This window comes from Coptis chinensis, chromosome 2 (assembly GCF_015680905.1).
Source record: "Coptis chinensis isolate HL-2020 chromosome 2, ASM1568090v1, whole genome shotgun sequence".
NCBI lineage: Eukaryota > Viridiplantae > Streptophyta > Magnoliopsida > Ranunculales > Ranunculaceae > Coptis > Coptis chinensis.
The window spans coordinates 87,449,442-87,472,999 of NC_141457.1; the positions used below are offsets into that span (position 1 = coordinate 87,449,442).

Sequence of the window (23,558 nt, forward strand, 5' to 3'; positions counted from 1 at the left end):
TCATTCACAAATTAGATCCTCTTTCTTCTTCCTCACTACCTCATAATCTACTGACCTAACCCACGACCATCTTCTTCTCCTCACTCACTCATGCTAATCAGGAATGTAGAGGGACTATTTTATCGAATTTTGAAAATGGGGGTGGAGTTTTGGAAAGTGAGGAGAGATGGGTGGTGACACATTCGGATGCGAATCGGGTTATGGCAGAGTGTTACTTAAAAAAGGGATTTTTTTTATCTTATTGATATTGATTCTTTTGGGAGCAATTCTTCTTTCTTTAGGTCTGCTTATGATTATTTGAAGCTTGATGGATTGCTGTATGTAACGTCCACGGATGGGTATTCTTCTGGTGGACATAGGCCTCACTAGTAAGTTTTGAAGAATTATTTACAATTGAAGTACTTCCAAACATTGAGCTATTTTGTTCTTTTGTTTAATTAAAGTCGTATGTAACTGTTGTATAAGAGACCTCTTTGTATAATTGGTACCCTGAAATCGTATCTAGCTTTGAAAGCGTTCTCTGTAGCTGCTTCACCCAAATTGAGGCCAATTCCCACCCCTAGCGAGATTTGTTGTGTTATTGGAAAGAATTAAGCTCCTAGTTGATATGTTGAAATGCGTGATGGAGTCATGGAGGTGTGACTAGTGTATCCAACTTACCATGAACATAAAGGATACACTTCTTGACAGTTTGAGTTCATGTGTATAGAATTTTGGACTATAATTTAAGAAGGGGTCATTTGGGAGTAGTATAGTTCATAAGAATAAGGAAATGCATAATCAGATTCTTTGAGGGCTGCTTTAGAGTAGATGTGTCCAAAATAAGTTGGACCTGAATGTGTAAAATATATAAGACTGTAGAGTGATTTATAGTAGGAAAGAACCTCGGTATTATGTCTTTACAAATGTTAACTGACTAGAAAATAGAAATACCTTCAATTGACTATTCATAAGGACGAGAAGATCAGTGAGGACATAGGCTTGTGATAAAACTTCCATCTAAGTATCTTATATAACAAAGAAAGTTGGTTGGAAGAAAAAAAGGAACCCTACATATTAGATGGTTATAGTCACCCATTCGAAATCATACTTATTGGTTGGGACTTATCTATCAATGCCCACTCCCACACTATTGTAGATATAAACACTTCAGAAGTTCTGCATGCAAAGCCTTCAAAAAAAATTCTTAAGTTACATATTGAAGTGGATTGAATCATTGGATAATAATTTATTAACAACGGTTACAATGGCTCATATATGACTGTTTGACAGCTTTTCCTCAGAAATATTCATTGATGTGTATGAGATGCTAATACAGTTTCATCTATGAAGTTTATAAGAATTTTTTTCTTTCTCTAGTTCTTTAGCTTCATATGGAGCTTATGTTCGCCCTATGCCATATTTGAATGAGGTTGGTTTGCGCATGCTTATAGGTGGGGCTGTACGAGATGCTTCTGTGTTGGGCTACCATGTCTCACCTCTTTTTTCATACTATTCATACCATGGACCTGTGTTCAGAGTCATGCTCCTAGTTAATCGGGGGAAGCTTCCTGAAAACAGGTAATCATGAAGTTATGATACATTTTCCAAATAATTAAGTTATTAAGTTCAATCGACACTTGCTCACGCAGAAATATGTGTATGTAACATATCTTCTTATCCATGTTTCGCACAGGCACTATGGTTTCATCAGCTATTGTAATCAGTGTGGGAATTCTCAAACAATTTTATGGGGTGACTTGGGAAAGATTTGTTGCCCATGCAGTAATGGAGAGGTTATGATTCCTTCAACTTACTATTATAAAGTATAAACACATACCCTCAAACTGATTTTAGAGCTGATTGTCATAATCCTCAGCATCATGATCATTGCCATATCTAAAAATGGTCATGAAATGTTTTTTTTAACCCACATTAAATCTGTTGAATGTAACGCTGGGATGATCTTTGTGTTTAAGATCTTCATCAAAGATCAGCATTTAACTTATTTCGGCCTTACATTTTGCAATTTAGAAAGCATATCAAATGGTTTGATAACATGGCCTTGTGGTTTCATGGATCTACGTAGAACGGCAATGCCATCTTCCAAATAGCAATTGCGCCAACCATTTGTAACCTTATATCACATACTTTGTGCAGTTCAACCGTTGCAGGTTGAGGTTGGTGAATTGAAAGGAAGACTGACGGAAGTCATCAACAATTGCGATGCCTTGTGCAAAAGAATTGCATTAGAAAGGCCAGAATCACTATGGTCGTCAGTCAAGCCATTTTCTTCTTCCATTGTTGACACAGAACCCGAGCAAAGTTTATCATCCTTACCAACTGTCTTAGTAACTAATTCCACTAGTACAACAATTAGTGAACAATAAGCTTAACCTCTTAATTTTTGTTTGTAAAAGTCTGAAGCAAACAGTCTTTCTATTTTTAAAGAAAGGTTTTTACAAGTGTTTGTTCCCTTGACTGATGAAGTGATGATATGCATGTTTGCTCTATCGAAGACGAGAAAAAAAGTACAAAGAAAGAAAGGTGAGATCATGAGCTGACACAAAGGGGCTAAGGGTTGTACATCATACGGCCTAGCATAGATGCATTTTTCTGCGGCAATTCTGTTCATAAACAGTTTAACCTCATGTTTTATTTACCTCGCAACCTGGCTGCAATGGTTGGGAGTATACTAAGCAGTAAAGAGAGATTTCTACTGCTGGAACTGCATTTCATTTCTGAAGGACCATGCCTATTTAGATCTTCATCAAACTGGTCAGCTTTACAGATTCATCCCCGTTCTGATTTCTACAACTTAGGATTCTAGTGTTTATGTTTCTCCCATGACAATTGTTTGCCGACAAAAACAGTTACTATGACAGTTCTCACAGTTCCTTAGCTGCAGTTTTATACTTGCATTGTGAATGACTTTAACGTTCAAACTAACTAGTTTAGTTCACCATTTACGAATTACTACTACAGGCTCTCAATCTCTCATTATAATGTATTACGCAGAAACCAAGAACTTTGGAAGAGAAAACCCTAATCATTGCAGATTGCAGCAAATGACCCAAATGAACTCAATACAAAGTAATGTGGAGCAAAGAATCAATAGGCATGCGAGTTCGTCTACCACGAGGATATCCCTATAGGGACGCCAGCCGAGACCGTTGGATCCGAGATCTAATGGTCCGAAAATAAAAAACAAACCCATATTCTCTCTCTTCCTTTTTGTTTTTAATTTTCGGACCGTTGGATTTCGGATCCAACGGTCTTGAAACACTCATCCCTATAGGGATATCCTCGTGGTAGCCCAAATCTAAGGCATAAATACCATAAAAGGAGAAATTTATCAACTTACTAGAATCAAATGAATGAGATCTTTTCAGATCATATGATTCATAACAACTAAAACATAACAAAACAAAGGCAACAATGATCATAACAGTTTCCCAATCAATACTACGAAACCAATGGAAACAATTTGGTAAAAAAAAATCTCCCCAGCTTCTTCAAGGCTGCTGCTGAGCATCCATATATCCAGCATCAACAAGAACCTTCTCCCTCTTGGCCAACTCCACATCTTCACCAACTGCTCAAACCCAACTTTAGGCTTCCACCTAAGTACCTTTCTCGCCTTACTCGAATCCCCTTTCAAATTGTCCACCTCAGCTGGCCTGACAAACCTTTTATCAATCACAACATGATCTCTCCAACTCAATCCCACATACCCAAATGCCACTTCCAAAAACTCCTCCACCGAATGCGACTCCTCCGTCGCAACAACATAATCATCAGGTTTCTCTTGCTGTAGCATTAACCACATTGCTTCAGCATAATCACCAGCAAACCCCCAATCTCTAGACGCAACCAAATTCCCCAAAAACAATTTACTCTGCAACCCAATCTTAATCCTCCCCACAGCTCTAGTAATTTTTCTAGTAACAAAATTTTCCCCTCGACGACGGGATTCATGATTAAACAAGATCCCATTACAAGCAAACAACCCATAAGCTTCTCTATAATTCACAGTATACCAATGTGCAGCACATTTCGAAGCTGCATAATAATTCTTCCTTGCTGCAATTGTAAGTAAATTGTTAACAAGTGATGATAAATGCACTCAAGGAACCGAAGACATTCACATATTCAAGAAACGCAGTTAAATTTTCTTCCTTGCTCACCAAACCAGCTCTTTCGTGACCCATCTGTAACAACTCTGATGCGAAGATAAGAGAAATCACGGGCGGATTTCTAATTTGAGCAAGGAAATGACGATTATACCCCCACTAGTTTTAGTGGTTATATCTTTTGAGACTTAGATGAGATCTGAGGGACTCTAGCCTACCCGTATAAAAAATGATCCCAATTTTTTATTTTTTTTCTTTATTGAATAGTCATCTTATAGACGTGAAACTTCAATATATTTATTTAATAAAGAAATATACAAGAGAGAGAAGAAAAATTCTACACCAAATAAAACAATATATATAATGAGGGATTATAGAAAAAATCCAAAAAAGACAAGAAAAATAGAGGTAAGATTGAAGTGTTGGCTTCAATGCCCCATATTTGATTATCTGTTATAGAGTGATGAAGTTTTTTAATAAATTATAGAGACGTTTGTGTATTTTTTTGGAGAAGGCGAAAATGCGAGGGAAACGAAAGCGTTTAACGTGATTTTCTAGTTTCCAATTTTCCAATGTAAAAACGTTTATCTAACGGATTAAAATAAGAGCTAAAATATATTGGGGCCCTTGGGTTGCGGGGCCTAAGCAGCTGCTTATTATGAGAGCGGCCTGATGACAATGGAATGAGAAACTGAAGCAAGTGAACAAGCAACTTACAATTACAAATTTTATAAACAGACGTTAGAAATTGAAGTTGGAGAGAGAAATAAATTGTAGTACATTAGTACTCCTATCAAACCTTATAAATCCTAAAAAAATACTGAAACATGAAAATTGTTGTGTTTAATCATTCCAACACTTAGTACTTAGGGCATCTCCAATGGGGGGTGGAAGTTTACACCTCCACATCAGCTCCACATTGGAGCCACTAGGCTTTTACAACAGTCAGTCCACACTAATAGATGGTGTGAAAATTTACACATTCGAACCGCTCCAATGCAAAAAAAATTAGGAGTTCTTATTTTGAAAATGGACGTCACTCTAAACAACGTCTCACTTAATTTTGGTTGTAGATGTCGTCTTATATGTCTCCCCACCAAATCCAATATAATTTATATTCAACACAGGTTCCTTATCACTTTCTCTAGTTGGAGTTGCACTGTTTGTTTTCAGTAGATCTGGAGGATATCTTGTGATGCATCTTCCTCTATATCAGTTACTTGAATTAGTCAATGGCCCTTTTGTGCAATATTAGCTCATTTTTCATTAATTTGAAACGCTTCTAGCCTTAGTTTTGTCAAACTCAGACTACCCATCTCGTTTTTTTAGACTAAAGAGTGGTTCTTGCAGAAGAGCAACTTCTTCTTGAAAGCTTGACGGGTATTGAAATATTTTCTAGTTCTTCTTCAATCCCTCTTTTATAGTTGTCGCTGAAGGAAGAAGATGTTGCAGGAGGAAGATGAGTTCTCTATTTTCTTTATTCTCTCTCTCCAGTTTGTTTTGTAAGATACACGTGTGTTTGAGTGACGTGCGGGAATAAAGTTTTTCGAAACAGCATGTTGAGTGTCGCCCGAGCTATTTATCAACTAATAGCCAGATGGAGAATTCCCCACCCCCTCTATTAGTTAATAGTCTATTACCTACGGTATACCAATCCCATTGGAAAGAGTTTTTTTTTTGTGCTTAGGGTGTAAATTTTACACTCTATACGGTTTACACCCTCCATTGGAGATGCTCTTAGACAATTTCCATGTTTAGTTTCAACTTTCGAAGTACTTGATGTTGGAATAATTAAAACACAAAACACCGAAAACACAGGCTCTGTTTGGCAGTAGGAAATTTTGTAGTAGCCAACCTAATTTAGGTGATCCAACACAGTGGATGTATAAACAAGCGTGTACATTGTATTAGAAAATAAAAAATAGTGTGAAAGGTGTTTGGTATCATTTTCACTGTGATTTCTTAACAATTCACAAAATAATTATTTTTCTCAATAATAATAATAACTATTGAAATTGAATAACTATAAGATCAAGAAATACACGTATTACAAATTCTTCAGAAAATCACCATTTGAAATTGCATATTGGTATTGTAGAACCCCAATTTAAAATCCCCCCCCCCAAACAAAAAACAAAACCCTTTTATTACTTAAAATAGTACTTTTATTAAGAGCTTCAAAATGAATAATCATCCTCCAATTAATCCAAATCAGATAAATAAATTAATACATGGGCTCAAGAACCCCAAATTCTACACAATTTGTTTTCAAGACTTCTTAAAACTAAAAAATGTTGTGAGAAGTGGGAGTAAGGTGAGAGATGGGTGGTGCGATAGAAAGATTGTGATCAATACTTTAAATTTTTGGTAGAGTAAGGGGCCATTTGTTTTTGCCTCTTATAAGACCTCTTATAAGACTTTGAGGTCTTATAACCTCTTATAAGATGTGTCCCAGTGATTTTGGATATTTTTTTGGTTTGTTTTTTGCCTCTTATAAGAAGCATTCTACTAGAAATGTCTTATAAGAGACTCCAATTCTATAAGTACCAAAATTTGATCTACTTCAATTCTATAAGTCTTATAACTTGAAAAATGACTCAAACACTCCCGTCCATATACCCCTAGCCTCATTTCTCTTTTTTTCCTTTTTCATTATCTTATTTTTCAAATAACTTTATTACCCTAGCCACCACCGGCTACCACCACCACCACTGCCGCCACTACCACCACCACCATCATTACCTCCACCACCACTACCACTATACTATTAAGACTATCACCACCACCACCGCTGTGCTATTAAAACCACCACTACCACCACCACCATCACTACCACCGTACTATTAAGACCAGTATCATCACCTCCACTACCACCACCACCGTACTATTAAGACTATCACCACCACCACCGTGCTATTAAGACATCCACCACTTCTACTACCACCACCATTATCGTGCTATTAAAACCAATATCATCACCTCCACTACCACCACTACCGTGCTATTAAGACCACTACCACCACCGCCGCCAATTAAGGTAGTTTCCTAAAATCAATATTCTAATTATCAAAATTGATTTGAAACCGAAAATCAAACTATACGTTTGTTTCAAATTAATATATTCAAGTTAAATGTGATGTAAAGTAGGGTTATATTTGTCAAATAACCATCTATAAGATGTCATGTATTTGTTTTTTCTATTTTTACAAGTGCTTATAAGAGGAACTTAAAATAAAAAACAAATCACTTTATAAGACCATCTTATAACATATGGTCTTATAAGACCCTTTTATAACTTAACCCAAAAAAACAAATAGCCCATAAAACTCACTAGAGAAGAAGAACATTATTTTCCTCTTTTTCTAACTTACCATTTTTAAATCGATTTCCCGTGGTTTCATAAGGTTGTATAACCGCATCCTAGCTTTCCCAATGGATTTCATTAACCCGGTTTCGGGGCTTTATGTGTGTTGGTTAATCACTAAGTTGTGGCCCATACTCACATAATAAATGGACCAAACAACAAGATATACTATCAAGGGTCTTGTACATTGTACAGGTTGGGCTATCTATACTACCAAACAGGCCCACAACAAAAGAAAGATAAGGAGTAAGGACTGGGAAAATTGCCTAAAACTCTAAAAGCAAGAGGCAGCGGACCGTGGGCCAATTTGGGTACTGGGTGGGCCTTGGGCCTTGGGATAATCTGCTATATAATTAGGCCTATGCTCAGGTAAGGATAATCTCTGCGCCTAGTCCGTAGTATAGATCTTGGAAACGCATTGTCCAGTTTCTTTTGTTTGGATACAACTCATACAGCTATGTGAACCGTGCTACGTTACACACCGGATTTTTTAAGTTCTCAAACTCGAACATCTGTCGTCACTACATAAGTAGTTTATTCAAATTTTAATTCAATAAGTAATATAAAAACGTAGAGGGGTTGATTACTGTAATCTCAATGACATGAATGACATGAGGGAGACTTCTAAATTATTTTAAAAGGGGGAGAGTAAGAGCTGTTATTCACAAATTAACTCAGGTCTTTCCTTCGTGGGTTGCAATGTTGCTTGTACGAACAATTCTGCCTTCTATCTGGTTTGATAATAACATTTTATGCCAGGAAGTGATTTTCCTTAGATTGAAAAGGCAGTGAGAGCACTTAGGGACCCTGTTGCACAAGAATCAAACGATCAATTGACAATTTGACACTGATCAAATGGGAAGAACATAATTCATAAGCTTATAAAATCTCAAATTTCACGAATGCAGACATGCAAAATAAACAAATGTTGAAACTTGAAAACAAGCTATAAGGTGGTCCCCCTTTTCATTCTATCCTATAAAACTTGGTTATTTCTAAGAGAGATCTCTCTTCTATGTCCAAGAATTATGTCATGAAGGACCTGTGAGTTGTGACTATGAGAGAATTGGTTTTATTCAACAGTGATATCTCGTATCTCAATGTCAGTCCTAATTGTTTGTACCGTTGTACGTAGTTTATCTTCGTAGATAGTGAAAAACGCACACTGATATATACGTACACAAACAAATCAAAGCAAAAGTTGGAGACAACGACGCTTATAATCCTTTTGGAAAGCGAGAGGCGCCGTTGAATGATTGAACTCCATATACTTTTTCTTATCAAGTTCTGCACCACAAAAAAATGAATAAATTATAAATCTCTCTACCTTTACAAAGTTTTACATTTTCATTTACAAATATTTTAGCCAGTCCCACGTTACTGGTTAGAAGTTGCTATCAAGTTGTGTCTAGTGAATGTATGGACCCAACATGAACAGATATGAATTGGTACTTTGGTTAGGGAGGGAAGGTGGAGTAATTTAGTCCAACACTCCCAACTCTGGACAAGTAATAAGTGACACTCAACACTCCCAACTCTTCCTTTAATATGGTAAGCTGTTTGGGGCTCTGTTGTAGCCCGAATTCCGGGGGTGCTTAAATCACATAGCTTATCAGTTTGAGAGTCTATGCATGCTCCCTCAACTGCAGTGTAACTTGAGCCAAACATGAGAGGATAGATGAGATGGGTCTACAATGTTATAGCCGGGTAGCAATTTTGTGATTAACAAAACACGAAACTACAGTTGAACAGGGAAGTACCATGGAGCCAACACTATGTGTGATTCTGATTGGTATTCACCCTGTAGAGAAAACTCCGGTTTTTTTTCTATCTGGTATGAATAGCGCGACCTGCGTTCAGTTTTATAACACCTCGTGTTTTTATTATTTTATTTTCCTAATAATAATAATAATAAAGATAATAATAATGAAAATAGATAAAATGGATAGATGATAACTATCAGATACGGATAAAAGCCCGTAGGTAAATGGATAAGTGTTGTCCTTGTTTTTCGGGGAGTTTTCTCACGTAGAGTTTTTGGAAAAAGAACACAGCGAGGGTTTTAGAAAAAAAATGGGAGTTTTACTGAAGAAAGGAAAGGAAGATTTTTCCTGGTAGCTGAGGACTTTAACCGATGTGAGACATGTTCTTGAGCTAAAGAAAAGTCTTATTTCTCTTGGTACCTTGGATTCCAAAGGCCACAAATTTGTGGGCGAAGGTGGAGTCCTAAATATTGTTAATGGCTCTTTAGTTGTTATGAATGGTAAAAAATATGGAACCTTGTATACTCTGATAGGTAGTACGGTGATAAGCGATGTAGCAGTGGGTGCATGTAGTAATGATTCTGAGTGCGCTAAGATATGGCATATGTGTTTAGGGCATATGAGTGAAAAGGGTTTGTCTGAGTTGTGCAAGCGAGGGTTTTTGAAGAATTTGAAGAAGCCAAGTATGGGGTTCTATGAGCATTGCGTCTATGGAAAACAGTGCAGAGTCAAGTTCAAGTCAAGCAAGCACACGATAATAGCCATCCTTGACTATGTGCATACGGATGTTTGGGGACCCTCCAGGGTGGCTTCCACGGGAGGTAACTGCTATTATGTCTCATTCATTGACGATCATACTCGCTATGTGTGGGTGTATATGATAAAATCGAAAGATGAAGTGTTAGAGACATTTAAAAAGTGGAAGGCAAAGGTTAAGAATCGCACAGATAGGAAGGTAAAGACATTACGGTCTGACAATGGTACTGAGTATACCTATGGACCTTTCCAAGAGTTCTATTCGCAATAGAAAATTGCTAGACATTGGACAGTCAGGGGAACGCCACAGCAGAATGGAATGGCAGGAGGATGAATAGAACCTTGCTTGAAAGAGCGAGATGTTTGTTGTCTAATACCAGTCTAGGCAAAGAGTATTAGGCAGATGTAGTGTCCATGGCGTGTTACCTGTACAATAGGTCACTAGTACCAGCTATAGATTGCAGGACACCTTATGAGGTGTGGTCAGGTAACCCAACTGATTATAGTATTTTGCGAGTGTTTGGATCGACAGCTTACTATCATGTGAGGGAAAGCAAGCTAGATCCTAGAGCTAAGAATGCCATATTCTTAGGCTTCGCAAATGGGGTAAAGGGATACAGATTGTGGTGTCTAGAAAACCACAAGTTCCTGGTCAGCAGAGATGTTACCTTTGATGAGACTTTCGTGTTATCTTTCAGTAAGCCGGAAGTAGCTGGGTAGAATGGTGAGTCTATAGAAGTTCAAGCTACTAAGCTTGAGTTGTCTGATGCAGCAAATGACTGGTTAGATCATGATGAGGTACCAAATCATGAAACTACACAGCAATAGGAAGAAAAGCAAGAGCATCTGCAACTTGTAATGGCTGACCCTAGGCCACAGAGACAAGTTAAAGAAGTGCACAAGTATGGGCACGAGAAGCTGGTGAAACACTATGGTCAGGTGGATTTAGTGGTATATGCACTGAATATTGAAGATGGTGAGCCAGATAGTTTCAAGGAAGCTGTTAGAGATGCTCATTACAGAGATTGGTTGGTAGCTATGCAAATAGAGATGGAATCTCTTGATAAAAATCACATATGAGACCTAGTTTTATTGCCAAAGGACAAAATGACTATCAGCAGTAAATGGGTGTTCAGAAAGAAAGAGGTCCTTCCTAAGTCCGACAGTACTGGGTACAAGGCAAGAGTGGTAGCAAAGGTTTTTCACGGAAGGAAGGAGTCGACTACAATGAGGTATTTTCCCCGGTGGTCAAACATACGTCCATTCGTGTGTTATTAAGTTTAGTTGCTCACTTCAACTGGGAGTTAGAGCAACTTGATGTGAAAACTGCTTTCTTGCATGGGCACTTGGAAGAAGAGATCTATATGAGACAACCTGAAGGGTTTGTCGTTGCTGAGAAAGAAGATCATGTATGCAAATTAAATTAATCACTGTACGGGTTAAAGCAATCGCCCAGACAATGGTATAAGCACTTTGACACGTTCATGATGCAACATGAGTACACCCGAAGTAAGTATGATTGTTGTGTTTACTTTCGTAGGCTTCGTGGTAATGACTTCATCTATTTCCTGCTTTATGTGGATGACATGCTTATTGCTTCCAAAAGCGTGGTGGAGATAGACAAGTTGAAATCTCAACTTAGCTCTGAGTTTGAGATGAAAGACTTAGGTGGAGCCAAGAAGATACTGGGCATGGAGATTGACAGAGATAGGCAGAATCGACGGATAGTTGTATCTTAGAAGAAATACCTTCATTCGCATTTTGGTATGGAGAATGCAAAGTCGGTTTCTACGCCTTTAGCTGAGCATTTTAGGCTTTCAGCTAAGTTCTCTCCTAGTTTGGTGGAAGAACAAAAACATATGGCACATGTTCCTTATGCTAATGCAGTGGGCAGTTTGATGTATGCTATGGTGTGCACACGCCCAGACATTTCACAAGCAGTTAGTGTTGTAAGCATGTATATGGCTAATCCTGGGAAGTAGCATTGGGAGGCAGTGAAATGGGTATTAAGGTACTTGAAGGGTACCTTGGAAATAGGATTGGTTTATGGTAGAGGCACTTGCTATGTCAGTGGATATGTGGATTCAGATTATGCAGGTGATCTAGATAGACAACGATCAACTACTGGTTATGTGTTTATGATGCATGGTGCACCGGTTAGTTGGAGGTCTATCTTCACAATGCTCTGATTGCTCTATCTACTCTTGAGGCAGTATATGGCGTGTGACAGAGGAAAAAAGAAGCATTATGGCTTCGAGGTCTTCTGGATGATATGGGTATTGAGCAGAAGAGTGTTGCTTTGCATTGTGATAGTCAGAGTGCTATTCATTTGGCGAAAAACCAGGTTCATCATGCTCGGACCAAGCATATTGATGTCCGTTATCACTTTATACGGGATGTCGTTGAGGATGGTGATGTAACATTTGAGAAAGTGGGCACCCATGACAATCTTGCTGATATGCTGACTAAGGTTGTTACCGGAGTTAAGTTCCAACACTGTTTGGACTTGCTCCAAATCCTACATGCTTGATAGAGCCCTTTGTGGGCATGGCCCTTAGGGGTGGATGGACTGCGAGTTTCTGGATGGATGTGTTCGGCTTGGTTTTATGTGTTAAAACCTCACCGAGGTGGAGAATTGTAGAGAAAACTCCGGTTTTTTTTCTATCTGGTATGAAGGGCGCGACCTGCGCTCAGTTTCCACTTGGGCAAGGCGCGACCCGCGCTCATAAGATTTTGACCTCCAGTGTTTTAAGCGCGACCTGCACTTCACTTTGCCTGGTCGAGGGTGCAACCCGCGCTCATGAGTTATTTCAGCACGAATTTGCCCCTTTTCGGAAGTTTTTGGAAATAGTATAAATATAGGTTTTTTCTGTAGAAACCTAACTTTTTCTAAAACCAAGAAAGAGAGAGATTATAAGAGAGCAATTCTTTTTGAGTTGAGTGTTCATTCTTTGTGAGTGAATTGAGAGACTTGTAATCTGTTACTCCGGACATCCAGTAAAGCTTGAAACTCACAGTGTGGAAGTAGGCAAATTGCCGAACCACGATATATCTCGTCTTTTGGTTTGTTCTTCCTTTATATTAATTGTTTTACTTTATATGTTTGTTATTTGATATTGAGAAGTGTTGGGATATTACTTGGAGGGTGTTGAAATCTTGTCTATTGAGAAAGATCGATCCTTGTATTAGATTGATCAGTTTTTGTTGTGGATAATGTTGTTTCCGCAGTTATTTATTCACAACACACCCCCTTTTCTAAAGTCTCTAATAATCCCATATTTTAGCTTGTGATTAAATGGATGAGCGCAGCTGACCCATGCATTGCTAGCCTTGTAATTCCCAAATATAAGCAAATCTAACTTTAGAACCCAACATGGAATTGATTGTTAGTTCTATTGCCTAATAGCATGTTGGTAGAACCAATAGGTTCAACATTGCATTGAGAGGTAGGTTACCCAAAGGTGGTCCTTTTGTAGATATCGTTTTTATATGATAATTCTGGTCGCAATACAAATACACTCATCCATACTTTATAAAAGAAGATAATGAATAAAAAAAATATTTAAAAAATCCCACCAATCTATAGTGCAAGATATTGAGTGTATTGTTCTATCTATTGTGGAAAGCAAACTGTGGTCTTAGATTCGATGTGTTTCTAACTTCTAAGTAACTTTCAGTTGGATATATATTGATCCTTGAAAAGTATAGATGAGCAGGTCGACCTCTATCAACGTCAGTGAATCCAATTTCATACTGTGCCAAACTTTGTTCTGGCGATGCTGGGGTTAATCCATTGTCTACTGCGTGTTACTTACCAGATTTTCTTGACAATAGATAAATCTACCCAAGGGCCTAGTTACAAACAAGGATCACAATTGGATTGTAACGTCACTGCCAATTAAGTCAAAGACAAAGACGCAGTTACAATCTAATTGAAGCCACCCGTCCGTTTGTATAGAAACTCCAGAGGAGAAGGTAATGTAGACATTAGACAACACGGGAGTGATTGAAGGGTTTAAGACACCAAAATTTACAATCTTTGCGACTGCAAAGATGTAGTTCTTTATCTCATAAAAAATGCTATGAACACAAAAGTCAGCGCAACCTTTGCAGCTTGCAGTTTTCAAAACCATGTCTCAAGCAGGGCGAAAGAAATCCGAATAAATCTTTACACTATAACAAGCAGAGCCACTTTATCCAGAATATCCACAAAGGCTTAAAGCAACGTAAATAAGTGTTGAACACGAAAATCTTTTATACTAGGTCAATCAGGGCCAATGCTTTACCGAGCAAAAACTTCAAGACTAATCACAAGCAACGCCAAAATTCTATTAGAGCTGTCCATATACTCATCACAATGAACTGCAAAGCAAGAATATGTGTTGAACCAATATCATATATTTATGTTCATATACAAACAGATGAAAATTTTGAACCACACTTATTATAGATCACTCTGTGTCTCAGATATGCTCTCTAAATGAGGCCTCCACACTCCAACACGCCCTCGCCTTCGATCCCTTTGTGTTGATATTTTCTCTGAAAGGATTTCAGTTAAGTACTGATCAGATATGAGAAGTCTTGTTGTCATATCTACTGAACTTCCATTATTCTCTGTCTCTTTTTTCTTCTTTCTCTTAGTTGTCGATCCAGACCGGGTTTTTTGAGGCTGTGAGGAAACTGGCATGAGAAAATAGATCTTCCCACGTTGAAGTTCTGCTTCTGGAGGCACCATAACAATTTTTGGGACAACTCCATCTGATGATGCTTTTCTTAAAACATGCTTTGGATTCGCCTTCAATATTTCGCTTGCTTGAACTGTATGGCTAAGTTCTTCGACACGACCATTTGAGTGGACTATTCGAATTACGTCGAGTATTCCACATGGAAGTATGCAAGAGATGCAGCACTTGATGCTGTTCTTCATGATTTCTCCCCAAGTAACTCTCTCATGGAGGGAGAGTTGCAAGAGAGAGAGAAGAGAAAGAATGAGAGAGCCGGGATTAAAGGGTGTTGTGAGAATGAGTACTCTCTTTTTCCAAATGTGGAGTTGGGAATCAATCATTTTAAAATTTGATAAAGAAAATGATGTAATTATTATGGTTTTTATTTTGTTGTAAAGTGGAAAACTCTCACTTTGCTTGGGATGAAATTCATGGGTTGAATAATTGCACCTCCCTTTGTACTTGTCGTTTTAGATCCAATGATCCATCATTTAGGGATACGGATACCTCACATTCCCTACAATTTGGTTCAATAATTCAGCAGATAGGGTTGTCTATGGGCAGTACATCAGTACAAGTTAGTTGATGATTGGAAATGCCAATTCATACTTAAAGGGTGTTTAGAAGTAGCAATGAGAAAGGATTAGTTGATCTCTGGGATATTAGGATTTGTGTTCCTAGCTAGGTAGGATTTGCAGGAAGATACAACGCAACAGTAAAAAATCTCAAGGGTGAACAGAAAAATAGTTATTAACTAGAGTATGACTTTTAACAGATGTCGTGTGTGATCCAAAATCCCATAAGGTTAAATAGAAAGTAAGTCATTAAGTATGACTTTTAACTGATGGCGGCGTGTGATCCTGTCATGATCCCAGCAATTTGGCTTTCAGGTGATCGAGTGTGTTTTTCAGCTTTTGGACATGACTCTATAACTTCACAAATCCTCCCATCTGCTGTGCTGATAATAGCATTGCCCAAGTCCTTTTTCTTTTCAAAAGTATACTTTCCCACCAGTCAAATTCTTAGAAGCAAGTTATCAGTAATAGAGTATTAACTCTATTAATCAGACAGTTTTCCGGAAAATTATAAGAAATTGATCAAAGTTTAATGACTATTTCAATTGAACAAAGGGAGAATATATTTTACAATATACTTGAAAGTTGGAGATTACTTTTTTTGTTCGATAATCAAAGTTGGAGATTACTACATTCACTAAAGAAAAGTGTATTATTAAGGAAAATGTTAACATGGTGGGTCGTGGGTGATATATGACAAGTGCTACTTAATGATTCAGATACGTGTTTGTCTCCCTAGACAACACACGTCGAACCACGGCAGAATATGAGAAGCTAGGTAGGTGAGGGAGGGGTAATGTGGGGTCCTTCACCCCTTCTTTAGGGATGGATGAAATCATCATGGACTCATGGAGGGAGGGGAAAATGTGTTTATTGAAGAGAAATAGATGTTCCTGTTTGGAGTTTATCGACTGGCTATTAAGGCAATGGGGTATAGTGATATCACTCTTATTTGGGTGTGCACATATATTAATTGCAAACTGATGCAACCATCAAAAAAAAAATTGCAAACTGATGCATAATGATTTCATGTATAGGAGCTTTAGGTTGATGAAATGCTTTGACTCGGTTTTTGTAAAATCATGTGTGAACGACAAGGTATGGTGGCCTCTCTCAGTTAAGATCAAAACTAAAATCATTGAACAAGGAAAACATTGTGGTTCTAGTCATTTATGCAAACAAGTTTTATGGAATTGTGACTAGAATAAAGTCTGCCATTCCCATTTGTTCAATCTCAATCCATTTTAGTTATTCAAGACAGGATTGGCTCTCCAAAGTCCAAACTAAGATGCCGTTATAATGAACTATCCTTAGAAGTGGAAAATTGATTCAGAGGATTGGAATATCGAATATGCACTCCAAATGGATTTGCATACTACAAGAAGAGGTAGAATACTCCTTCAGGAGGCAGAACATATTCATTCTCTATGTACAGTTGTACACCATCAGGCTCCCAGTCGGCAATCAAGTTGCTAACAAAGGTCAAGTCAGAAACAGTTTGTGTTTAGGCTCTTGATAAGTTCAATCATAATGCTAGCCATCCATTAAATGTTCAATGGGCAACATGTGCAATATGGAAGCCATGGCCCACGATAATGTAATGCTCATCAGGCCCCTCATTAATTCAAATTTATAGAACTAGTATGATGGACGTAAAGACGAATGTGTGTTCGTCAAAAGGAACAGACTAATTTTACTGTTGTATTTTCCTTTATATCCTTACAATACAATACATAGTATGATATTTAACAAAACAGCTATTGAAATTTAATGATTTAAATAGAGACAAAACCATTTTTAAAATGTGGTCAAAAACAAGTTTTTGAGATACATAAAAAAATATATATTAAAACACTATTTTAAGACGGTGGATGAGGGCGCAATTTTTAAAGCAGTAAAAATAAAGATAACTGGATCTCCATGATCCATTTCGAGTTCAAATGTAAGAGTCAATGGTATCCAAAAAAAATGTTGAAGTCAAGGCCTCTAAGATGTTGTCGGGGAGGGTCTATCAGAATTCAGAAGTAAGTTTCCTACTGTTCTAATTTAAAATCTCAGGACATTTCTTGCAAAATCCAAACCCCAACCAGCAGAAACTTAGGACGGGCCGGACCAGACCAAGAGACAAGAATATTGGAAGCGACTAAGTGAGTAAGTGCCCAAACTATTCATCTGAGTTATACATTTCAAATGATCATCAGTAAGGTTTGTAGTCTGTACTTTGTGACCTTCCAAGTATCACTGTATTTGCAGATACTGCCTTTCCTTTCCAGTGTAATATATTGCTACATGATGGTTGAGGTGTTTGTATATTTTTTTTTATTCTTTTATTTTTTATTTTTTTCAATGAAATTTTGGGGTTAAATGAGTGAACATGTGTTTCGATTTATTTTTGTAAGGTAAGGTGAGATCTGGCCTAATTATAGACTTGTTAAGCAATAAAAATAGAGTCTTGTTACTGCCAGACCGGGGTCTGCCCATTGTGTTGGGCGCAACTTCGAACCATACACCCCCAACCAAAACATGCAATAAACCAAGAAACCGGCAATAGCCAGTTACCACTCTTAGTCAAACTCACAAACACGAACCCATAAACACAACCGAACGAATTAAAGCAGCAAGAAAGTCTGTCAAACTCGCTCCTGAATCTATCTAGTTCGCTTATTTTCATGTTTATATGCTTTACCGACGTTCTGACAATGTCAACGGATATGAAGAAGCCATTCAGAAATGTAATGAAGGGATAAAGATTCCGAAACCCAGTGATCCTGCCAAAGACTGGTTGGGAAATGTTGATGAACGAGAGCTTGGCAGCACAAATTGAATAAAGAATTGGTGAAGTAAAAGCTTTGCTCCATGTGCTTATTAATGATTGCAAGAAGGAGAAATTTAAACATCTGTGGAAGACTTTGGAATCGTGTGAGAAGAAATGTTTTATAGAATTGAGTCTTGAAAATATTAAATCTCATTTCAGCTCTTTAGGCAATGAGTTAGCAAATATGGTTATAATTGAAGCTTTGTCATAGATTAAAGATCATGCTTAAGATAGTACTTACTAGGCGTGCTGTTTGCGATTGAAGTTTGTCTGACGCTTATAAATAACACTAGTACATTAATTCTTCAGTTTAACTTTTCTTTTTGTCCCTCACGAGTCCAAACTCAAGAAACACAATGCCTCTTCTTCAACTCCAATTTCTTTGACGCATCTCAAAATAGGTTTTGTCTTGTCTGGAGAGTTCTATTTGGTCTTTACCTTTTCGTGATGAATATATGGGGTTATTTGACCGACGATAGCTGGTGGTTTGCAAATGAAGTTAGAGATGCTCAAAAAATACTTGGGACGGTGTTGCAATGTGTGATGCTTATCTTATACTCTTGTTCATCTTCATAATATATGTTATGTATGTTCTTTAGTTCACTGGACATTTAGAATCCTAAAACGACATGGCCACACTGTTTGGAATAAATCCCAAACGTTGTGAGCACACCGGTAAAGAGGCCAAAAAACAGAACTCTATGTTTTTCCGAGTTCAAATCCCAAATGACTTGGTCACACCGGTCAAGATGCCAAAAAACAAAACTTCATATTTTTTCAAAGTTCAAATCCCAAACGACATGGCCACACCGGTCAAGAGGCCAAAAAACATAACTTCATATTTTTTCGAAGTTCAAATCCCAAACGACATGACTACACCGTTTGGACTGTGGCCATATCGTTTGGGACTTAGTCCAAACGGTGTGACCACACCGGTAATTTTTTTTTTAAGTCCAAATCCCAAACGACATTGCCACATCGTTTTGGACTCAGTCCAGACGGTGTAACCAAACCGTTTGATGTGCAATACGAACGACCTAGCCGGGTCGTTTAAGCCTCGGGTGTTCGAATTTTCTTTTTCAGTCCCATATATCATTGTACACATGAATAATTACTACATACATAATTATTATATGTATAATTACGTTTAATTTAGATTTACCTTATTCTTATTAAATGTATTATCATCTATTTCTCTATTTTCTTCACTTTGAATTTGTTCTACATTTTCTTCTTGAATGGAGTCATTTGGAACTTATTCTACATTTTCTTTTTGAATGGGATCACTTGGAACTTGTTATACATTTTCTTTTTGAATGGGGTCACTTGAAACTTGTTCTACATTTTCTTCTTGAATAGGGTCATGATGCATTATATTTTCTTCTTCATCTTTACTAAACCCATTAGTGTTTAGTGTTAGTGTTAATATATAGTTTTTTTTAGGGTTTAAGGGTTTAAGATTTTTGAAGGTGGAAAAGAAAAGAATAAAAGAGATTGAAAAAGTTGCAACAAATCAAATTCAAGTTAGTTTAGGAAGTGTCCAACACAACAATTTTTAGGGGCCAATGACCGTTTGTAATAAATGTTTTTGTTTTTGGAATCTGCCCAATACAATATGAGTCCGGCAGTAACAAACACCTAAAAATAATAACGTTATCTTGAACAAAGAGCACATGTATAATCATGAAATTTCAGGTGTAACTAATGTCGCAAAACAAAAGTTGAGGTCGCACGGCGAACTTTCAAGATTTGATAGGTTGTTTGCTATTTGCTAATGGTTGAATTTTATTAGAGTATACCAAGCAACCATAATTTATGTACCTTTATCCGTATTATTTCAGTTATACGTCTCTATCTCAAATTCTCAATAACAACTACAGGTCATGCAATCTTCACACTTTCCAATGAAGAATTCACTGTGCTACCTAAAAGCCCTCGTTGATTAAGGATGTAAAACTCAATTCTCTCCTATATAATCCAGTTTTAATGAATTATTTAAGTTACGCTATAGTAGCATGCCCTTTTTTTTTTTAAGGGCGACTACACCACATGGCACAAAACAAAAACATCCCAAGTCGGTTATGAATTTATGATTGGGCTGGTGAAGAGAGAGAAAAAAAGAGAGAGAGTTTGACTTGTTATTTTATTTCCACCAACTTAATTGATTTAGGACGTTTTTTTTTAGCTCATTTAGTGGGGGTAATACTAGTTAACCCTACTTTTTTTTTGTCAATGCGTGTTATACTGTTATATATACTTCTATTGAGTTTTCTCATCTAAGTTATATGCTGATAGTATCATTTAATTATCTTTTCTTTTGTTATTTGTCAGTAAAGTACGATGGAGACACAGACACAGTTCGCCTTTCGATTAAATCAATGAGGATGCAGGTATTTATTTTGTTTTCTTCATATATTCACCTCTCGTCATTCTGTTTTGGCCTCTGCCTAGAGTCTTCAAGATACCAACATTCAGGGAGAGGATAGGAGTGTAGAGGAATAAAAGATAAACAAAAAGAAGAATCCAAGTCTTGTTCTAGTTGGTCTGTTGGAGGATATGGATGTCTTCATTCCTGATGATTATGCCCAGATTAGACGACAAGAGATCAAGAAAAGAATGCAGCAGCAGCTCCTATTCATTCAGACGAATTCCAAAGTACTTTCCTCTCAAGAGAAATCAGTTGCAGCTATTAGTCCTATAACTCCGAGCATCACTTCTCCTGATCAGACTCCATTTGATCGTATCTTTGGCTGCATCACGCCGTGATATATAGTAAATAGTTCAATACATTTTAATGGCATCCTTTATCCGACATGCATACAGACGCCAAGCTCTAGGCTGGCTGGTTCTCTTGTTCGGTATCCTATACATGTTGGCTGTTATCTCTGTTTTGAAAATAAAATAGAAATAAATTTATAGTAATCAATCATTTTTCTTTCTTTCCCTTTATTTAGTTTTTGTCCTAAGAGTTGGCTCTAAGCCTCTAACAACTGATCATCCAATCATCCTTGGATCTTCTCATCTAAATGGAGCATATCAAGCTTTGTATGTAGGGGTTTGTGGACCCCTCATTCACCATTGAGATGATTCTAGCCAGAGTCATCAGATGTCAAGGTGACAGAATTCATTAATCATAACTTGATTGAGGCAGGTTTAATCAGTCTTTTTTTTTTTTTTTTTTTGGAACTAATTTCGTAATCCCTAAATTCCATTTTCCTCGGTGAAGGTGGGAATCGGAGCCTAGACCTTGGTCCTAACCACCCATGTCTTGACCGGTACTGGACACCTTCAAAAGTTAGGAATGGACGAATTGTGTCCAAAAATGAACAAGAACAACAATGAAGAAAGTTTTTGCTTGCTCAACAAGAAAATGAAACCCACCAGAGTCGTTTGTCCTTGGTCCTCACTACTCTGGGGTAGAGTCCATCCCTTTCCAAATGTAACTACTTTTTTTCCCAAGGCAATCCTAACTTCCGATCAGTATGACCTCTCCAGTTCAAGGTTGGATGTCCACGCAATTATATTGAGCAAATTCAAGTAGATGGCGTCCAGACACACTTTGCATATCCGTTAGGAGACGTCATAAGAAAATTATACTCTAAATAGCATTAGGCCAATTTCCGGTATATGTGCATAAAATGTATATAAAATTATACTCTAAATAAACACTCAAGAAAGCATTTGGGGTTTACTTAAACTATACTTCCGACATACCAAAGTTGAAATAGGATCATCTAAGGCAACACTAATAAACAGAAAAATGTGTTCAAATATCACCTAGAGGTATTTGAGATGTCATGCCACTGGGAGTTCATTAGTTGCTCTATACACCACTTCCATCAAGCTGTCCATGAGAAAGAAGGTGTGCCATATATTGCTGGAAGAGAAAGGAAAATGTCTAAGCTTACGCCATGGATAACTAACCAATAAGTCATTAGTTCCAATAAAAGAAGCAAGAAAAAAATGAATGATAAGAGAAATTTTATTTCGGACTTGCTTCATTTTTCAGCAATTAAATGTATCCAAAGACAGTTCTAGCATAACTTGACCATGAACACCAGTCCACCACTCAAATCTTCCTTAGTTTCTAAAATATGCATTCCATAGATGGTCCTGAATTTCTTCTTACTCTTTTTCATTGTGCGAGTTTAGGGGTCAGAAAACCATTGCCGTTTCATTAATGATAACGAAAAAGTAATTACATACGCACCTACAACAAATGAGAGCCCATTGAAGCTACCCCCATAGATATGGTATTAAATCGAGATCTAGTCTTTCTACTACTCTTTCAAAAATGCTCACCAGTCACCAACTCACCATGCTCCCCTAATCTTTACAGTCATTCACCATTCTAGCTCAAGACTTGAAAAGAAATATAGTCCCAGTTTCAACTCTGATCCTCCAAAATGGTAATGGAACAATATTTAACTATTATAGCTAAACGTAGTTTTGCTGTCTTGACGGGACCCCTGAGCAATGAAGTTCTCGCTCAGGAGTCCATTTCACCTCCCAATTACACATTCCATTAGCATACAAAAATTATAAAAAACACACATTGAACTTACAGAGTGGTACGCAAAAGGTGGTTTTCCTTGTCGCTCAAAATGTTTAGTCATGATGGAGAACTCTATCGGCCCCCAGTCTTCAATCTCAAAACAATTCCCAAGCGCAGATTTATATAACTGCGCAAGCAAATAACACAAGATCATTTAAAAAAAACAAATAAGTTACACTTACAAAACTAGCAAGTATAAAAATAAAATGAAAACCTTAGCAGTGTCAGTTAGTAATTCTGTCCCAGCTGGAAACGAAGCATAAAACTGATCCCCTCTCGATGTCCCAGCTCTTGTCCTAACATAAACAATATGTGCAAGTCAATGTGTCAAACAGTTTGTATGCGTGATGGAAAGGGTTAGAAATGGGTTAAGAAAGACTTACGTATTATTTGTGTACCAGTAGCTCAAACAAGAAACGAAGCCGAAGAAACCAGTATAGGAAACTAGTCTTCTCAATTTCTGGATTCTTAATATAGCTTTCCATTCATGGGAAAGCCACATCACAGTGGTGTACATTTTTGGTAAAGATGTAAATAATATCAAGGGTTCAATTGGAATTTTGAGAAATAAGATGAGGAGATAGTTTGGGAAGGAGAAGAACACTGTGGATTTTCTCTTCTGGCTGGAGCAATCACAGTCTTTGCGTTTTAAATGTGTTTTTGTTATATACTAAGGAAGGAGATTTGATCACAGCCACACATCTGTCAAATACTCAAATGTAAATGAATTCCCAGCAACTTGAGGAAGTACAGTAGTACACTGGTCTTTGGTGTATCATGAAGGCAATTCGTGGGTTCCTTGCGTATGAGCGTATCTACACTTTTTTTTCGCTAAAACAAGCGTATCTACACTTAATCTAGTGTAATCTTAATTCCATGGCTTGATATTGATAA

General features: G+C 37.3%; 3 protein-coding genes, 1 long non-coding RNA gene and 1 pseudogene across 6 annotated transcripts; 2 read left to right on the plus strand and 3 right to left on the minus strand.

Moving 5' to 3' along the window:
* Positions 1-23: 23 nt before the first annotated feature.
* Positions 24-2,444, plus strand: LOC147518627 (uncharacterized). 2 transcript variants are annotated; one of them, XM_086590433.1, is made up of 5 exons: positions 24-293; positions 345-368; positions 1,434-1,560; positions 1,676-1,775; positions 2,140-2,444. In XM_086590433.1, the coding sequence occupies exons 1-5, from the start codon at positions 167-169 to the stop codon at positions 2,170-2,172; spliced, it is 411 nt and encodes a 136-aa protein (XP_086446559.1). In that variant the 5' UTR covers positions 24-166; the 3' UTR covers positions 2,173-2,444. The 2 variants fall into 2 exon arrangements, with proteins under 2 accessions (XP_086446559.1, XP_086446560.1); XM_086590434.1 differs by having other exon boundaries at positions 53-368.
* An 869-nt stretch (positions 2,445-3,313) lies between these two features.
* On the minus strand, positions 3,314-4,190 carry LOC147518628 (GDP-mannose 4,6 dehydratase 1 pseudogene; annotated as a pseudogene).
* Positions 4,191-8,144: 3,954 nt separating this feature from the next.
* Positions 8,145-23,321, minus strand: LOC147518629 (uncharacterized). Of its 2 annotated transcripts, XM_086590440.1 has the most exons (5): positions 23,048-23,321; positions 22,879-22,960; positions 22,675-22,791; positions 21,887-21,986; positions 8,145-8,283 (listed from the first exon to the last, which is right to left on the minus strand). In XM_086590440.1, the coding sequence occupies exons 1-4, from the start codon at positions 23,179-23,181 to the stop codon at positions 21,933-21,935; spliced, it is 387 nt and encodes a 128-aa protein (XP_086446566.1). In that variant the 5' UTR covers positions 23,182-23,321; the 3' UTR covers positions 8,145-8,283; positions 21,887-21,932. The 2 variants fall into 2 exon arrangements, with proteins under 2 accessions (XP_086446566.1, XP_086446565.1); XM_086590439.1 differs by lacking the exon at positions 8,145-8,283 and having other exon boundaries at positions 21,693-21,986.
* Positions 14,374-15,050, minus strand: LOC147518630 (uncharacterized). Its single transcript, XM_086590438.1, has one exon. The coding sequence runs from the start codon at positions 14,920-14,922 to the stop codon at positions 14,440-14,442; it is 483 nt and encodes a 160-aa protein (XP_086446564.1). The 5' UTR covers positions 14,923-15,050; the 3' UTR covers positions 14,374-14,439.
* LOC147518631 (uncharacterized) lies at positions 17,227-21,038 on the plus strand. Its single transcript, XR_015211847.1, has 2 exons — positions 17,227-17,445; positions 20,441-21,038. It is a non-coding gene; the product is annotated as an uncharacterized LOC147518631 (long non-coding RNA).
* Positions 23,322-23,558: the final 237 nt, after the last annotated feature.